Below are 16,879 nucleotides of genomic sequence, written 5' to 3'. Positions count from 1 at the left end.
GCTTCTGAAGTAAAGACTAATGATGATGAATGATGACTAGTGATGATCGAATTTTTTCGCCAGGCATGGATTCTCAGCGAAATTCCACATTTCACCATTGGCGAATTGTTTTCGAAACATTCAAAATTCTAAAACACCAATATCTACACAAACTACTGAAAAATTCTGGAAACCGTAGAAAAAAAATCAGAAAATGGTGACATTTTGTCACCAAAATGTAGAATTTGGACTTATATTTATTTCCACAATTAGTATGTTACACCATGCACAAACTGTCACCTTAGCAGTATAATGAAATACACGTGTGAAGTACAGAACTTTTTCTGTATTGTGCACATTCTCTCTTATAACTGGCACAAGGGACATCATGGAGAAAAAAGAAACAAAGCAGCACTCAGTAAATAACGCCCGGGGCGGGTGCATTTTTAAGGAAGAGGAATGTCAGCCTATGGTAACGGGTAGGCAGCTAGAATCAGTCGGGGGGTGTCTAACAACTTGGCAGCCCCAATGATTTTTAGCTTTACTTCTCTTTTAATCCAGCTCATCTCCTATTTTATATAAGAAATTATTTCAGTCTTTACTTACGTAGAGAGCCATGGATAGCACTGACAACCTGTTTATCATGCTGTGTGAAAACTAAAATCATTGTTTGGTTATCTGCTACGTAAATGTGTATCCTATATCCCCATTTCAGCTTAAGTGGCTGCCCCATGGCTACACAGCAGCTTATTTACATAAACTGTGTTAGTGTTTCTAAAGCAATTACACAGTTATTATTGTGCAAAGTTATAGTATATTTTATATAATACAAAACCCTTTGTTTTTTTAATGTTTTTGTAACTTTAAATATTGCTGCTTTTGAAAGTATGGGGCCGATTCACAAAAGGTCATTAACAGTTAACACATAGTTTTGTGCATTACTTAAGTAACAATTCATCAATGTAATTTTGCATGCGTTACTACTCATATCGCATGTGCAAAAAGCTCAATTATCGCAAATCGTTATGTCCATGGCATTGCATGAAATATGGCGATAATCAGTGCTAATATTAACACCAACTTGGAGTAGGCATTACTCCAAAAACATTGCGGTTCGTGAGCGTTTGTGAAGACAATATGGTGTTTGCAGTCAGATTTTTGTTGGATTGCAAGGAAGAGAATCAAGTATGTGATCGTCCTAGAGTGATGCATCCTCGAGTTTTCAGAGATAGATCAATTCTAGAGGTATTATTAGAGGAGGAAGTAGCGAGGCGCTATAGGTTAAATGGAGCAGCAATCTATAGCCTGTATGAGGTACTGGAGCCTTACCTGCAGCCACTAACACGCAGAAGCCATGCTGTTCCTGGCATTATCAAACTTCATTTTTTTGCCACAGGAAGTTTTCAGAAAGTTGGAGGGATATATGGTGTCACAGTCCACATTTTCACGTTGCCTTGGTTATGTGTGTAATATCGCGCTAATATTGCGTGCTACGAAATAACGCATAAATATATTGCATGCTTTAAAATAATTCATTGCAATTCATTGCAAGATAGATAACGACAATAAAATCGCTTCTTAATTCAGACAACTGTCCTTTTTGTGAATCAATCGTTAATTCTCAAAATATAAGAAGTGATAATATTTTTAGCGCATGCTAAAAATAACACTCATTTTTTTCGGTCTTTAGTGACTCTGCCTCTATATGTTCTTACACACAAAGCAGCCCAATGACATATGGCCTTGCTTAAAAAGTCCATTAGAACTGTATGACACAGAATAAAGGTTGTGGACACTTATGGGTAGTTCTGAATGTTGATAATGGTCCAGAGGTAGAAATGGCTCCCCACAAGGAAACTGATGGAGTTAGTCTGCTTTCAGTTGCAGAACTGATCCTGCTGAGGCTAAGGTGGTGTGATTTGCACATGAGTGTAATCAATGACCCCTCAGACAACTGAAAAAATGGGCAATGCAATAAAAATTCAGTTTCTGTCTCAGCTGATGGAAGGAAGGGATTCTCTATTACTACTGCACCCTCTCTACAGGATTCTACTGAAAGTGGGGTGCAATTTTTCAGCAAGCATGGACTTGCAGCAAATTTCTGCATTTCTCCATTGGCAGATTTTTTCATGAAATGGGCGACAGCAAGTAGGCAGGCACGATTTTGTTAGCAAGGAAAGCATTATGCCAAATTCTTGATTATGCACCAGAATAGTGGACCTAATGCCCATGCCCATGCACTGGCTACACAATAAGATGGTGATTTATAATGGTTATAGATTTGTTAAATCTTTTTTGTTAAAAAAAAGAATTTGGATTTCATGTTTAATTGGAACAGGACTTTTATTATACATTTTTTTATGTCTGGATGACAGGTCCCCTTTAAACAAGGGGGGGGGGGTATTGCCCTTTTAACATTAAGCAAAACTGTAATGAAAATGAAATACAGTATAAGCTTTATCTCACAGAAATAAACACTTCCTATATATAATCAATAAAGAGTTATGTTACTCTTTCTTTTTCTCCTCTCAGTCATTTTCTCCTCTTTGTTTTCTCTGCATTCAGGAGTCAGATTTTGATAGACAGTTAGGTCTAAAACATTATTGGATGGTGGCTCCATTTGCCTGATAAAATACCTACTTTCTTTGCTATATTTCTGACCCTATCCAGAGGTATTGCTGGAGTTAAATATTTGTTATAATAATCTGAACTAGAATGTCCTGTTTGTCTAAGCGCTATACTTTATAGAATTAGTAATCTGTAGGTCAGACAGAGCACTTTTTATTCAAACAAACATTCCTGGAGCTAAGCAGTAGGTTCTTTGCTTGTATCTTTAGTTCTCTGAGGCAAAATAGCGTTTTCCCCCTAAAATAAAATGCCAAACTTTGACTATGTACAGGTAAAATAGTAATACAGCCTGAAATGAAATGGTAATAAACCTCCAGACAGTTACATCTGGCCAAGAATCTTCCAATTATGGGTGTTATATTAGTCTTTTAGTCTTTATTAATGGTTATCCGTTTTATTTTGGACAATAAACTGCTTTGCATGCATTGTTAAGGAACAACCCTTTAAATAAGAACTGTCAGAACTCTGCTTTTCACTTCTTACACAATCAACATGTTGTCTTTCTTATTTCATATTCCTTATGTCCATATTTCTTTCACTTGCTGTTATGTTAACAAACGTTTTGTGTAGGATGTATTTACGAAACACATTGCTTCCTAACTGAAGGTGTTATAAATGAAATGTTGAAAAGAATGCGTACATTGTGCAAGGGTTGAAATACTTTTTAAAGTAAGTTGTAATAACAGCAAACTACCTAATTTACCGTAATCAGAATTTTATACACACTTTTTAATGTCAGCGACTATAAGTATATTTTTCAATAATTAGTGGCTCAGATGTTTTGGGTAAACACTGAATAGGAAAATAAGCTTTTGCATTACTGCATTATAAATGGGTGCAAAATATGAAATTAAAATTGCCATTTATTTATTCACTTATCACTATGATCCCAAGGTTAATATATAATTCAGATGTGAGGAAGTGGATAATAATAGCCTTATTGAAAAGCAAATATGTGATAAAGGTTACATTTAGGTTGAAGAACTGAGTAAGTGCCACAATTAGATAACACAAGGGAATCAGTATATGAAATGTGAGTTTTGTTCATCGCCAAACAAAGGATTGTGCATATTCCTAGAAGGAATTAGCAAACTGTTTGATTTAGATTCAAAGTTCTATTGAATTCTGAAAAAGGTCAGAATGAAGTACTAAAAAAAGAATATTGAAGCATTTATATCAACTGTAAGTGCTGTAGCAAAATAATATAAATAATATGATGATGATGATGATTAAATCATATTATAACTGAAAGACATGCATATTATAATTACAAAGATATGCATTTAAAGTGCATTTACTCAATGTGTATCATTTGAAAGAACAAGAAAAGGCACATTGGCAATCTTTCTGTATCCACTGGTCCTCTACCCTAAAAGCTATATTCACTTCAGCTAATGTTTTATTAAAATACCTTGTGTAATGTGAAGGCCATCTCCCACAATTTTTATAAAAAAAAAAAATCACATTTTTAAGGCTGATAATAACTAATATATAATTAATCCTTACTGGAGGCAAAACAATCCTATTGGGTTAATTTAATGTTTAAATGATTTTAAGCATTAGAGAGATCCAAATCATGGAAAGACCCCTTATATGGCAAACCCTAGGTCCCAAGCAACCCTAGGTCCCATACCTGTAGTGTATCCAGTAAGGCTATTGTACTATTCTTATCTGCTTTTCATGCATACACACCCCTATGCCTTCTGCTGCCCTCTGTTGTCTGATAAAGTGGACTATCGATGACTCCAGAAGTGACATACCTTATGTTAAAAATCATTTTCTGTGAGCTTATTGAGAAAGTTCAGGGGAACTGGATGAATGAGTGCCAGGTATCTACTTGTTTTAATAAGCCTTTTGGCACTGGACATTGCTTTTAATATCCGTTTATTTAAAGTGTTTGCCATCAAATAACTTACCGTATATACTCGAGTATAAGCCGAGTTTTTCAGCACCAAAAATGTGCTGAAAAAGGCACCCTCGGCTCATACTCGAGTATATGGATTTGAAGATGTAACTTCAGCGAGATGTAACTCACTGGCATTCGTTGCACGCCCCCCCCCCTCGGACGCACGTACGTACGTCCCCAGGGGGTGGGGGTGCGTGCAACGAATGCCAAATCCACCGGCACTTCAACGCAGCTCAAAGAAATGGAGAGATTACATGTCGAGGAAACCTAAAGACATTAAAGGTACAGCCCTAGGACATACTCATATGGGTGTTGTAAGCAAAATAACATGTACAGCTGTGTCTTGCTCTTGGGCTTTATATACTTTTGCACTATACACCTGTATTTTCTATTGTGTCAACAACTTGAAAAGGTTTTATTTTGTATAAGTCTTTCTAGTATCTTACACCATAACATCATGTTTATTTAGATCTCACTTTCTTTACAAGATTTTCATTTTGCACTCACTTGCTAATCAGATTTGTACAGGACTACTCTCCTATATTAATAAATGTCTACTGGGGCACAAGACATAGGAAAGAACAGAGCTCCCACACCTGGGGGCTGATTTACTAACCCACGAATCCGACCTGAATTGGAAAAGTTCCGACTTGAAAACGAACATTTTGCGATTTTTTCGGATTCTTTACGAATTTTTCGTTCCCAATACGATTTTTGCGTAAAAACGCGAGTTTTTCGTATCCATTACGAAAGTTGCGTAAAAAGTTGCGCATTTTTCGTAGCGTTAAAACTTACGCGAAAAGTTGCGCATTTTTCGTAGCGTTAAAACTTAAAAGGTGCAAAGTTTCGCGTAAGTTTTAACGCTACGAAAAAAGCCCAACTTTTTGCGCAAGTTTTAACGCTACGAAAAATCGCCAGATTTTACGCAACTTTCGTAATGGCTACGAAAAACTCGCGTTTTTACGCAAAAATCGTATTGGTAACGAAAAATTCGTAAAGAATCCGAAAAAATCGCAAAACATACGAAAAAATCGCAAAATACCGATCATTACGAAAAAAACGCAATAGGACTCATTTCGACCCGTTCGTGGGTAAGTAAATCAGCCCCCTGGAGTACCAAACTAATAGACCCCAGATAAACCCTTCTATGTCAGCTGAAATGTACAGTAGCTTTTAATGACTTTTGTGTCTTGCGTTTGGTAATCTAGCAGGAACAGTACCATGCAGGATACTATGCAAAGGGCTTTTTTGGCAGGAGTGGGTGCTCTAGTCCATGGGGGGGGGGTGTGCACGCTGTAATGTATTTGAGTGTTATTTCACATACGTGCCACTAGGTGGCAATACCGTGGTGTGATGTATTTCGGGCTGTCTCTCAGAGCACCCTGGGAGCCGGCACCTCTAATACAGGTGGGGGGAATAGTGCTAGGAAGGGAAGGCAGGCTATAGTTGTAGGGGATTCAATTATTAGAAAGGTGGATAGGGTAATTTGTCGCAAAGACCCTACATGCCGAACTGTGTGTTGCTTGCCTGGTGCTAGGGTTCGGCATGTGGTGGAACGAGTGGACAGATTGTTGGGAGGGGCTGGGGAAGACCCGGCGGTCTTGGTACACATAGGTACCAATGACAAAGTTAGAGGAGGGGGGGAAGTCCTCAAGAACGATTTTAAAAAGCTAGGTGCGAAGTTGAGGGCGAGGACTTCCAAGGTAATTTTCTCAGAGATATTACCTGTGCCACGAGCAACATTAAGAAGGCAGCGGGAGCTTAGGGAGATTAATGCGTGGCTGAGAGATTGGTGCAGGGAGGAGGGCTTTGGGTTTCTCCAGAACTGGGCTGATTTCTCAATCGGCTACAAGCTCTTTGCCAGGGATGGGCTGCACCTCAATGAGGATGGGGCAGCTGCTTTGGGGGAAAAGATGGCTAGAGGGTTGGAGGAGATTTTAAACTAGGAGTGGGGGGGGAGGGTGCAGCGGGAAATTCTGTGGTAGACAGGATAGATGAGGTAGTGGGCATAGTAAGGGAAATTGGGGGAGGAGACTTGCTTCGGGATACTGATAATGGCAGGGAGGCCCATAAGTTGTTCACACGTCATTCTCACGCCGGAACCAGTATTAAATGTATGTTTACCAATGCAAGGAGTCTGACTGGTAAAATGGGAGAGCTGGAGGTACTGGCGTTGGAGCGGAAATATGATGTGATTGGTGTTGCTGAAACTTGGTTGAATGAGTCTCATGACTGGGCAGTTAATATTGGGGGGTATACATTGTTTCGGAGGGACAGGGGCAATAGAAAAGGAGGAGGAGTGTGTCTGTTCATTAAGCACGACTTAAAAGCAAATATTAAGGAGGAAGTTATGGGGGGAACAGAGGGAGCTGAATCCTTATGGGTTGAGCTTCTCACAGATAGTAAAGAATCTACCAAACTAATTGTAGGGGTATGCTATAGACCCCCTAATGTAAGCGAAGAGGAGGAGGCCCAGCTCCTGTTGCAAATAGAAAAGGCTGCTAGTTTGGGGCAAGTGATAATAATGGGGGATTTTAATTACCCTGATATTGACTGGGGCAATAGTACTGCCAGGACAGTAAATGGGAACAAGTTTATAAACTTGCTGCATGACAACTTTATGTCACAGGTTGTTGAGGAGCCAACCAGGAACCATGCTATACTAGATCTAGTGATCTCTAATGACCCAGAACGTATAGCAAATGTGCAAGTGGTTGAACCCCTGGGTAATAGTGACCATAATGTTATTTCATTTGATGTTTGGTGCAGGAAACAAATTTACACGGGGGCAACAAAGACACTGAATTTTAGGAAGGCAAATTTTAGCTCCTTAAGGGCAGCGCTTCAGGGCATAGATTGGGGCATTATGTTTTCTGATAAAAATACAGAGCAGAAATGGTTGTCATTTAAAATGATATTAAATCATTACTGTTCTCAATTCATTCCATTAATAAGAAAAAGTAGAAGTGTTAAGAATCACCCTATGTGGCTTAACTCTGAGGTAAAGAAGTTAATAGGGAAAAAAAGGAAAGCTTTTAAGAAATATAAGTCAGAGGGGACAGTAGCTGCGTTTAATGATTATAAACACTATAACAAGTGTTGTAAAACAGCAATCCGGAAGGCAACGATAGAAAATGAGGAGCGCATCGCGGCCGAGGCCAAGACTAACCCCAAAAAGTTTTTTAAGTATATTAATAGTAAAAAGATGCAGGTTGAGGGTGTGGCCCCATTGAGTTATAATAACAATATGGTTACAGCGGATACAGAAAAGGCAGATGTGCTTAACCAGTTCTTTTCTTCTGTGTATACAGTAGAGGAGCCAGTGGGCCAAGTCCCACCCAATAGCTTCACTGTTGCCTCAGCTCCAACTACACAGTGGTTGGCACAGGATATGGTGCTTAAAGGGTTACACACGATAAATGTAAACAAGGCACCGGGTCCAGATGGAATACACCCTCGGGTACTGAGAGAGCTAGGGGCAGAATTGCAGTGGCCCTTGTTTCTGATATTCTCAGACTCACTCTCATCAGGTATGGTACCTAGGGATTGGAAGAAGGCGAATGTCACTCCCATATTTAAAAAGGGAGTAAGATCTCAGCCTGGCAATTATAGGCCTGTAAGTTTGACATCCGTGGTGGGCAAGTTATTTGAAGGCTTGTTAAGGGATCACATTCAAAATTATGTAGTGGAGAATGGCATTATGAGCAGTAATCAGCATGGCTTTATGAAGGACAGGTCATGTCAGACCAATTTAATTGCTTTTTATGATGAGGTAAGTAAGAAGCTGGACAGTGGGGATGCAGTAGATATAATCTATTTGGATTTTGCCAAAGCATTTGATACCGTTCCCCACAAACGACTGCTTTCTAAGCTAAGGTCTATTGGTCTTAGTGAAGTCGTTTGCACATGGATAGAAAACTGGCTACAGGATCGGGTACAGAGGGTGGTTGTTAATGGTACATTCTCTACTTGGAGTAAGGTTCTCAGTGGGGTCCCTCAGGGTTCTGTACTGGGTCCACTTTTGTTTAATTTGTTCATAAATGACTTAGGGGAGGGTATTATAAGCAATGTATCAGTGTTTGCAGATGACACAAAACTCTGCAGACCAGTCAATTCTATCCAGGATGTGACATCCCTGCAGCAGGATCTTGACCAACTGGCAATCTGGGCAGCTAAGTGGCAGATGAGATTTAATGTGGATAAATGTAAGGTCATGCACCTGGGATGTAAAAATATGCAAGCCCCGTATACCCTTAATGGGACTGCACTAGGCAAATCCATAATGGAGAAGGACCTTGGAGTCCTTGTAGATAATAAACTTGGCTGTAGCAAGCAATGCCAGGCAGCAGCTGCAAGGGCAAACAAGGTTTTGAGCTGTATTAAAAGGGGTATAGATTCACGGGAGGAGGGGGTTATTCTTCCCCTTTACAGAGCGCTGGTAAGGCCCCATCTAGAATATGCTGTTCAGTTTTGGTCTCCAGTGCTCAAACGGGACATTATTGAGTTAGAGAGGGTCCAGAGAAGGGCAACTAAGCTGGTAAAGGGTATGGAAAGTCTCAGTTATGAAGAAAGACTGGCCAAGTTGGGTCTGTTTACACTGGAGAAGAGGCGCTTAAGAGGTGACATGATAACTATGTATAAATATATAAAGGGATCATATAATAACCTCTCTAATGTTTTATTTACCAGTAGGTCCTTCCAACGGACACGAGGGCACCCACTCCGTTTAGAAGAAGGGAGGTTCCATTTAAACATTCGGAAAGGATTTTTTACAGTGAGAGCTGTGAAGTTGTGGAATTCCCTCCCCGAATCAGTCGTACTGGCTGATACATTATATAGCTTTAAGAAGGGGCTGGATGGATTCTTAGCAAGTGAGGGAATACACGGTTATGGGAGTTATGTTTTTAGTACAAGTTGATCCAGGGACTGGTCCGATTGCCATCTTGGAGTCAGGAAGGAATTTTTTCCCCTCTGAGGCAAATTAGAGAGGTTTCAGATGGGGTTTTTTGCCTTCCTCTGGATCAACTTGTAGTTAGGCAGGTTAGGTATAGGCATTATGGTTGAACTTGATGGACGTATGTCTTTTTTCAACCCAACTTACTATGTTACTATGTTACTATGTTACTATGTCTCATGCGCCCCGGAAGTAATAAAGCAGAAGGGAAATACCCTGTTCACTCTCCATGCTCTGACTGTTTTCATGCTAGTTATTGTGCACCTAAAAACAAGTATATAGTTAACATAACTGTGCATATTGATGCCGACATAACATAAATTGGCGACGAGGGAAACGTGCCCACGGTCAATATCTAGTTGTCAAGCCAGAAGTAAGGATGGCTACGATCATCGGACAGATTGATACCTTCGACGAGGCGAGAGAGCAATGGACCACGTATGTAGAACGCTTTGAACACTTTGTGAAAGCAAATGACATTGAAGAGGGAAAAACAGTGTCGGTTTTCCTCAGCGTAATGGGAGCATCCACTTATGGACTCTTACGTAGCCTTATTGCACCAGTTAAGCCCGGCACTATGTCATATGGAGACATTGTGAACACACTGCAAGCGCATTTCAGTCCCAGGCCTATTGTGATTGCTGAGAGGTTCAAGTTTCACAAACGAAATCAGGTGGAGGGGGAAAGTGTTGCACAGTATGTGGCTGTATTAAAGAAACTGGCGGAGCACTGTGAATTTGGTGACAATTTAAACGATGCATTAAGAGACAGAGTGGTGTGTGGCCTGTGCAGCGAGTCAATACAGCGGAAGCTTTTGACTGAATCGGCGCTCACGTACCAAAAGGCCGTGGACATAGCAATGTCAATGGAGGCTGTATCGAGGGAATCACAGCATTTAAGTAACTCATTGAAAGTAAATGCCATGTCTTTTGCATCAGAATCGCCAAAGGCAAAATGTTTTAGATGCGGAAAGTCTAACCATATCCAAAATGAATGTTTTTACAAAGACCAACTGTGTCACAATTGTGGAAAGAAGGGCCACATCGCTCGGTCATGTAAAGGTGCAAAGACAGAGGTGAAAATACCGAGAGTTTTCGGAAAAGGAAACTATGTAAAAAGTAAGGGAATGGCAAAGAAAAAAACAATTCACAAAATGGGCACTGAGACGGAAAGGCTGAATGAAGAGACAAGTTCGGATACTGAGTCTGAACTGACACTACACAACGTTACCGCAACATCGCAAAACCCTGCACCAGGGAACATAATGAAAAGGGAAAATGAGGAAGGGACAGCGGTAATAAAAATACAACCAAAAATTGAGGGGTTACGAGTAGAGATGGAAGTCGACACAGGAGCGGCAGTTTCTGTTATCTCAGGGGAACTGTATAGAGATAAATTAAGTCACATTCGTCTGCGCCATACAAACGTTGTTCTCAAGACATACACTGGCGAAGTAATCCGGCCAGAAGGAGTCATCAAGGTGTGCGTTAAGCTAAACAAACAACGTGCACGGTTACCACTGTATATTGTTACCGGAAATGCGGTTCCGCTATTCGGACGCGAGTGGCTTCGCCGAATTCATCTGGACTGGCGTGAGATCAAATCAATAAGTGCAGTACACCGCAGCAACGAAGGGACATTGGACAGCCTTCTAAAACAGCATGAGAAAGTTTTTAGTGAAGAGTTAGGGACTTTCAATGGTTACACAGCTACCATCAATCTGAAACCAGGAACTCAACCAAAGTTTTTCCAAGCTCGAGTGGTACCATATGCCATCAGACCCAAGGTGGAGGAAGAAATCAACCACCTACTCAAACAAGGAATCATTTCACCAGTACGATTCAGTGAATGGGCAACCCCGATTGTGCCTGTAATAAAAAAAGGAGGTAATGTCAGAATCTGCGGTGACTTCAAAGTAACGGTAAACCCAGCCTTATGTGCCGAACATTATCCATTACCTCGGATTGAAGATCTGTTCGCTTCACTAGCGGGAGGAAAAAGGTTTAGCAAATTGGACCTTTCACAAGCGTACCTGCAGATCCCTGTACATGAAAATTCACGGAAATACTTAACCATCACGACACACAAGGGAATGTTCGTATACAACAGATTACCTTTTGGCATCACATCAGCTCCATCGATATTCCAACGAGCCATGGAACAAGTACTGCAGGGGTTACCATCCGTCCACTGTTTTCTGGACGACATCCTGATCACAGGGAGAGACGATGTGCACCACTTGTCTAATCTTGAGGCTGTGCTAAATAGACTGGAGAAATGTGGACTTCGGGTAAAAAGAGAGAAGTGTGAGTTTTTCAAAAACTCAGAGTATTTGGGACACATGATTGATGCATCGGGACTCCACAAGTCCGCCAATAAACTGCGCGCAGTTGCAGAGGCACCGGTCCCGGTCAATGTTAGCCAACTCAGGTCCTTCCTGGGGCTGGTTAATTATTATGCAAGATTCGTTCCAAACCTGTCCACAGTCCTTCACCCCCTGAACGCAATGTTACATAAGGAGGTGAAATGGAACTGGTCTCCAGAATGTGAGGGTGCATTTCAGGAAATCAAGAGACAGCTATTGACACCCAATGTGCTTACGCACTACGACCCAAGACTTCCAGTCCGATTGGCGTGCGACGCTTCACCCTATGGGGTGGGGGCAGCACTTTCACATTTGATGCCAGATGGGCAGGAAAGACCCATAGCCTTCGCTTCGAGAACCTTAAGTAAGGCAGAGCAAAACTATGCGCAGCTGGAGCGAGAAGCATTAGGATTAATCTTCGGAGTACGGAAGTTTCACACTTACCTATATGGACGTCACTTCACCTTAATGACCGATCACCGTCCACTTACCACCATACTCCATCCACACAAAGCGACTCCCTCCATGGCTGCAGCCAGACTTCAAAGGTGGGCTCTCCTGTTGGCTGCACATAACTACACTATCCAGTATAGGAGTGCGGACAAACACGGGAACGCAGATAGTTTATCACGCTTACCACTGCCTGTTCACCACAAGGACAGAAAGGATGCATTAGAGGTTTATTTTATAAACAAAATGGATACACTTCCAGTCAGTAGCAGTGATATTCGGAAAGGAACCAGGACAGATCCAATTCTCTGTCGGGTAAAGGAAATGGTATCCACCGGGTTATTCCCACCTACCAAAGACTCAGAAAATGTTTTAAAACCGTATCTCATGAGGAAGGAGGAGCTATCACTTTTGCAGGACTGTCTAATGTGGGGACAGCGAGTTATCGTTCCACCAAATTTGAGACCCCAAGTCTTAGAGGATTTACACACGGGACACCCAGGTGTAGTCAAAATGAAGGCATTAGCGCGTAGCTACATCTGGTGGCCAAATATCGACTCGCAGATTGAGGAAAAATCTAAAACCTGCATGTCCTGTCAACAAAATCAGAAATCCCCAGCCCTATCACCGTTACATCCCTGGGCATGGCCCGAATCCCCTTGGCAGCGAATCCACATCGATTACGCTGGGCCATTTGAAGGACGCATGTTCCTAGTAGTCGTTGACGCACACTCGAAATGGCCAGAAGTTCTGGTGATGGATTCTACTACGTCATGCAAAACGATCGAGGTATTGCGTGGTCTTTTTAGTCGCTATGGCATACCTGAAACCTTAGTGAGTGACAATGGCCCACAATTTACTTCAGAGGAATTTGAATGCTTTCTGAAATTGAATGGTGTTAAACATGTACGCTCGGCACCATTTCACCCAGCGACGAACGGGTTGGCTGAGCGTTTTGTACAAACTTTTAAACATTCGCTAAAAGCATCTAAAGAACCAAAACCATTGCAACAAAGACTAGATGCTTTCCTGTTACAGTACAGGAATACTCCCCACAGCACAACAAAAGAAGCACCGGCAATGTTGTTCTTACATCGCAGACTGAGAACACGACTAGATTTAATAAAGCCAAGTGTAAAACAGACTGTGGAGCAAGCCCAAGAAGTTCAATGTTCGTACCGTGCTCTCCATGCGAAAGAAAGAGACTTTGGTGTTGGTGATTCCGTGCTGGTCAGAGATTATAGACGTGGGGGAGAAAAGTGGAAAACTGGTACTGTCTCTTCCCAGTCAGGACCAGTGTCATATACGGTCCAAGTGGACAGTACACAAACCTGGAAAAGACATGCAGATCAAATGTTAGGGGGACACCCGGAAATCACAAAAGCCACCGAACTGTTGCCAGCGGATAACAGTGTGTCACCAATATTAGACGATAGGGAACAAGAACTGCCTTTGATATCTAATGAGACTGTATCTTATGCACCAGACCAACATGCAGATGGGCTTGTTGCACCGGCTACGGTTATTTCCCAAAATGAGAGGCGATTCCCCGTGAGGAATCGTAAGGCACCTAACAGATTAGATCTGTAGTTTTTGTTTTTATCTGCACTGCATAATATGTTAATTGGGTGTAGACTCAAGCAGTTAACGGTTGGTCCGGTAGGTTATTTTATCATTAATATGGCCTCACAGTTATTGAGTTCCACTGATGTTCCAATGTTTACGGTATGAGAAAAAACATGGGAGTAATTGATCTAAGTGGGGAGGAGATGTAATGTATTTGAGTGTTATTTCACATACGTGCCACTAGGTGGCAATACCGTGGTGTGATGTATGTCTCATGCGCCCCGGAAGTAATAAAGCAGAAGGGAAATACCCTGTTCACTCTCCATGCTCTGACTGTTTTCATGCTAGTTATTGTGCACCTAAAAACAAGTATATAGTTAACATAACTGTGCATATTGATGCCGACATAACACACGCAATGAATGCCAGTGAGTCTTTATATGATGGGACGCGCACACAGCACAAGGCTAGGGGGGGGCAAAGGGTCCTCTATCCACCTTTCCCTAATCACCTTTCCCTAATCTGCAGCTGCCAACATTATATATTTATGAAGAGTTCACAGGGAGTCACGCTGATTGTCCTTTTATTATTTATTTGATTATTGAAACTTAGCAGTAGCTGCTGCAGTTCCCATCCTAGGCTTATACTCGAGTCAATACGTTTTTCCAGTTTTCTTAGGTAAAATTAGGTACCTCGGCTTATATTCGGATCGGCTTATACTCGAGTATATACGGTAATTCAGAACTACAGTGTGAAACTGCTACTAGGATACATTTCAAGACATCTTCATAATCTTGGGTATTTCATGAAATGCACTGAATATATATGACCTATAACGTTAATTAAAAAATGTCTATACATCATCATGCTTGCATTGGCAACATGAACAACTTTGTAGTTATCTTGTAGCTGATTAAAACATGGTCTTACACTTAATGAGGATGTTTCTTTCAAGAATTGTTCGCTTTCAAACAACGACATCTGCAGTATTAATCAGAACGGTTGTTCTTTTCTACCCATAGGATGTCAATGGGAAAAGGAATTTAAAGTAAAAATGAACCTTGCAATAATTATGAACGTATTATTTTACTTATTTGAAACATCTTTTGAGAGAAAGAATATTCAGTTTAACCCCTTAACTGACACTTTGCAGAATCTGTTTAGTCTGGCTGATCAGTCATCTTTGAACAGCATAAGGCAAACATAACTCACAATGCCCACAAAACTCACAATAACATGCCACAGCTAGCTGGCTAGGAAAAAGAGTTACTGTGTGACTTTGAAATTTGCAAAAGTGAATGTTTTATATTATCACTGTGTTTAATTAAACTATCACAAAACTGCAAATAACTATATATTAAATACAAAATCTAATAGTATTTGGATTTGTATTTTGTTGCACTGTGTTAGGCTAATGCTACATGGAGAGATTAGTCGCCTGCAATGAATCTCTTCTTCCTCGGGTGACGAAACCAGCAGCAAAGTGAATCGCCAGTGGAAAGGCACACATGTCGCTTTGTATTTCCAAAGTAACACAAACTTTCCTCCTGCGACTTAAAAAAAACAAAAGGATAAGTATGTTTTTCAATTGACGATTCACTTTGTTGCTGGTGGAAAGGTATTTCAGAGAAATTAGTCACTGGCGGTAGCAGAGATTTATTGCAGGCAACTAATCTCTCCATGTGCCATTATCCTTATATACCAGTAGTTTACAGACTTTGTAGGACTATACCTAATGTTTTACTTTAACAGATATTCCTTTATATAAGTATGGTTTGTAGTGCCATAGAATGTAACTTCATATAAGCTAGAGAAGATAGACTTGTTTCATTAGAAAAGTAAAGGATCATTTAAAGGAATACTGTCATGGGAAAACATGTTTTTTAAACACATTAACTAATAGTGCTGTCCCAGTAGAATTCTGCCCTGAAGTTTGTTTTTTTAAAAGGTAAAACAGGTTTTTTTATATTTATTTTTGAAATTTGACCCAGTGCTAGCCATCTCCTTGCTTTCTCAGGTGACACAGCCATGTAACTTGGAGTGATACACTGTCACATAACTGTCCCATGTACCATTAAACTCAATTAGCTTGTACAGTAAAGGATATACATATATATTTCTTCTTTTCTTCAGTGTATACAGTAAAGGAGCCAGAGTGCCAAGCCCCACCCATTAGCTGCACTGTTGGCTCAGCTCAGTGGTTGACCCAGGATATGGTGCAAGATTAATATGAACAAAGCACCTGGGCCAGATGGAATACACCCTCGGGTACTGAGAGAGCTAGGCTCAGTTTTACAGTGGCCTTTGTTTCTGATATTCTCGGACTTGTTTTCATCTGGTATGGTACCTATGGTTTGGAGGAAAGCTATTGTCATTCCTATATTTAAAAAGGGATTAAGATCTCAGCCTGGCAATTATAGGCCAGTAAGCTTGACATCCATGGGGGGGGGGCTTGTTAAGGGATCATATACAAAATTATTTTCTGGAGAATGGCATTATGAGCAGTAATCGGTATGGCTTTATGAAAGACAGGTCATGTCAAACAAATTGAATTGCTTTTTATTATGAAGTTAGTAAGAAGCTGGACAGTGGGGGTGCAGTGGATTTTGCCAAAGCATTTGATAACGTGCCCAACAAACGACTGCTTTCTAAACTATGGTTTTGATTGATCTTAGTGAAGTAATTTGCACATAGATAGAAAACTGGCTACAGGATGAAATAGAGAGGATGGTTGTTAATGGTACATTCTCTACTTGGAGTAAGGTTCTCAGTGGGGTCCCTCAGGGTTCTGTACTGGGTCCACTTTTGTTTAACTTGTTCATTAATGACTTAGGGGAGGGTATTATAAGCAATGTATCAGTGTTTGCAGATGACACAAAATTCTGCAGCCCAGTCAATTATATTCAGGATGTGGCATACTTGCAGCAGGATCTTGGCCAACTGGCAATCTGGACGGCTAAGGGGCAGATGAGATTTAATGTAGATAAATGTAAGGTTATGCACATGGGATGTAAAAATATGCAAGCCCCGT

At 40.8% G+C, this 16,879-nt stretch overlaps 1 protein-coding gene across 1 annotated transcript; it reads left to right on the top strand.

Annotated features, from left to right (window-relative positions):
- Window positions 1-9,846: 9,846 nt before the first annotated feature.
- LOC116412356 (uncharacterized protein K02A2.6-like) lies at window positions 9,847-14,253 on the top strand. The gene has a single exon (XM_031906499.1). It carries the CDS (start codon window positions 9,847-9,849, stop codon window positions 13,870-13,872), a length of 4,026 nt encoding a protein of 1,341 aa, XP_031762359.1. The 3' UTR covers window positions 13,873-14,253.
- The last annotated feature ends 2,626 nt before the right edge of the window (window positions 14,254-16,879 follow it).

The sequence above is a fragment of the Xenopus tropicalis genome, chromosome 7 (assembly GCF_000004195.4).
Source record: "Xenopus tropicalis strain Nigerian chromosome 7, UCB_Xtro_10.0, whole genome shotgun sequence".
NCBI lineage: Eukaryota > Metazoa > Chordata > Amphibia > Anura > Pipidae > Xenopus > Xenopus tropicalis.
The sequence above is the reverse complement of the archived record's forward strand: the minus strand, read 5'-3'. Positions and strand labels throughout refer to the sequence as shown.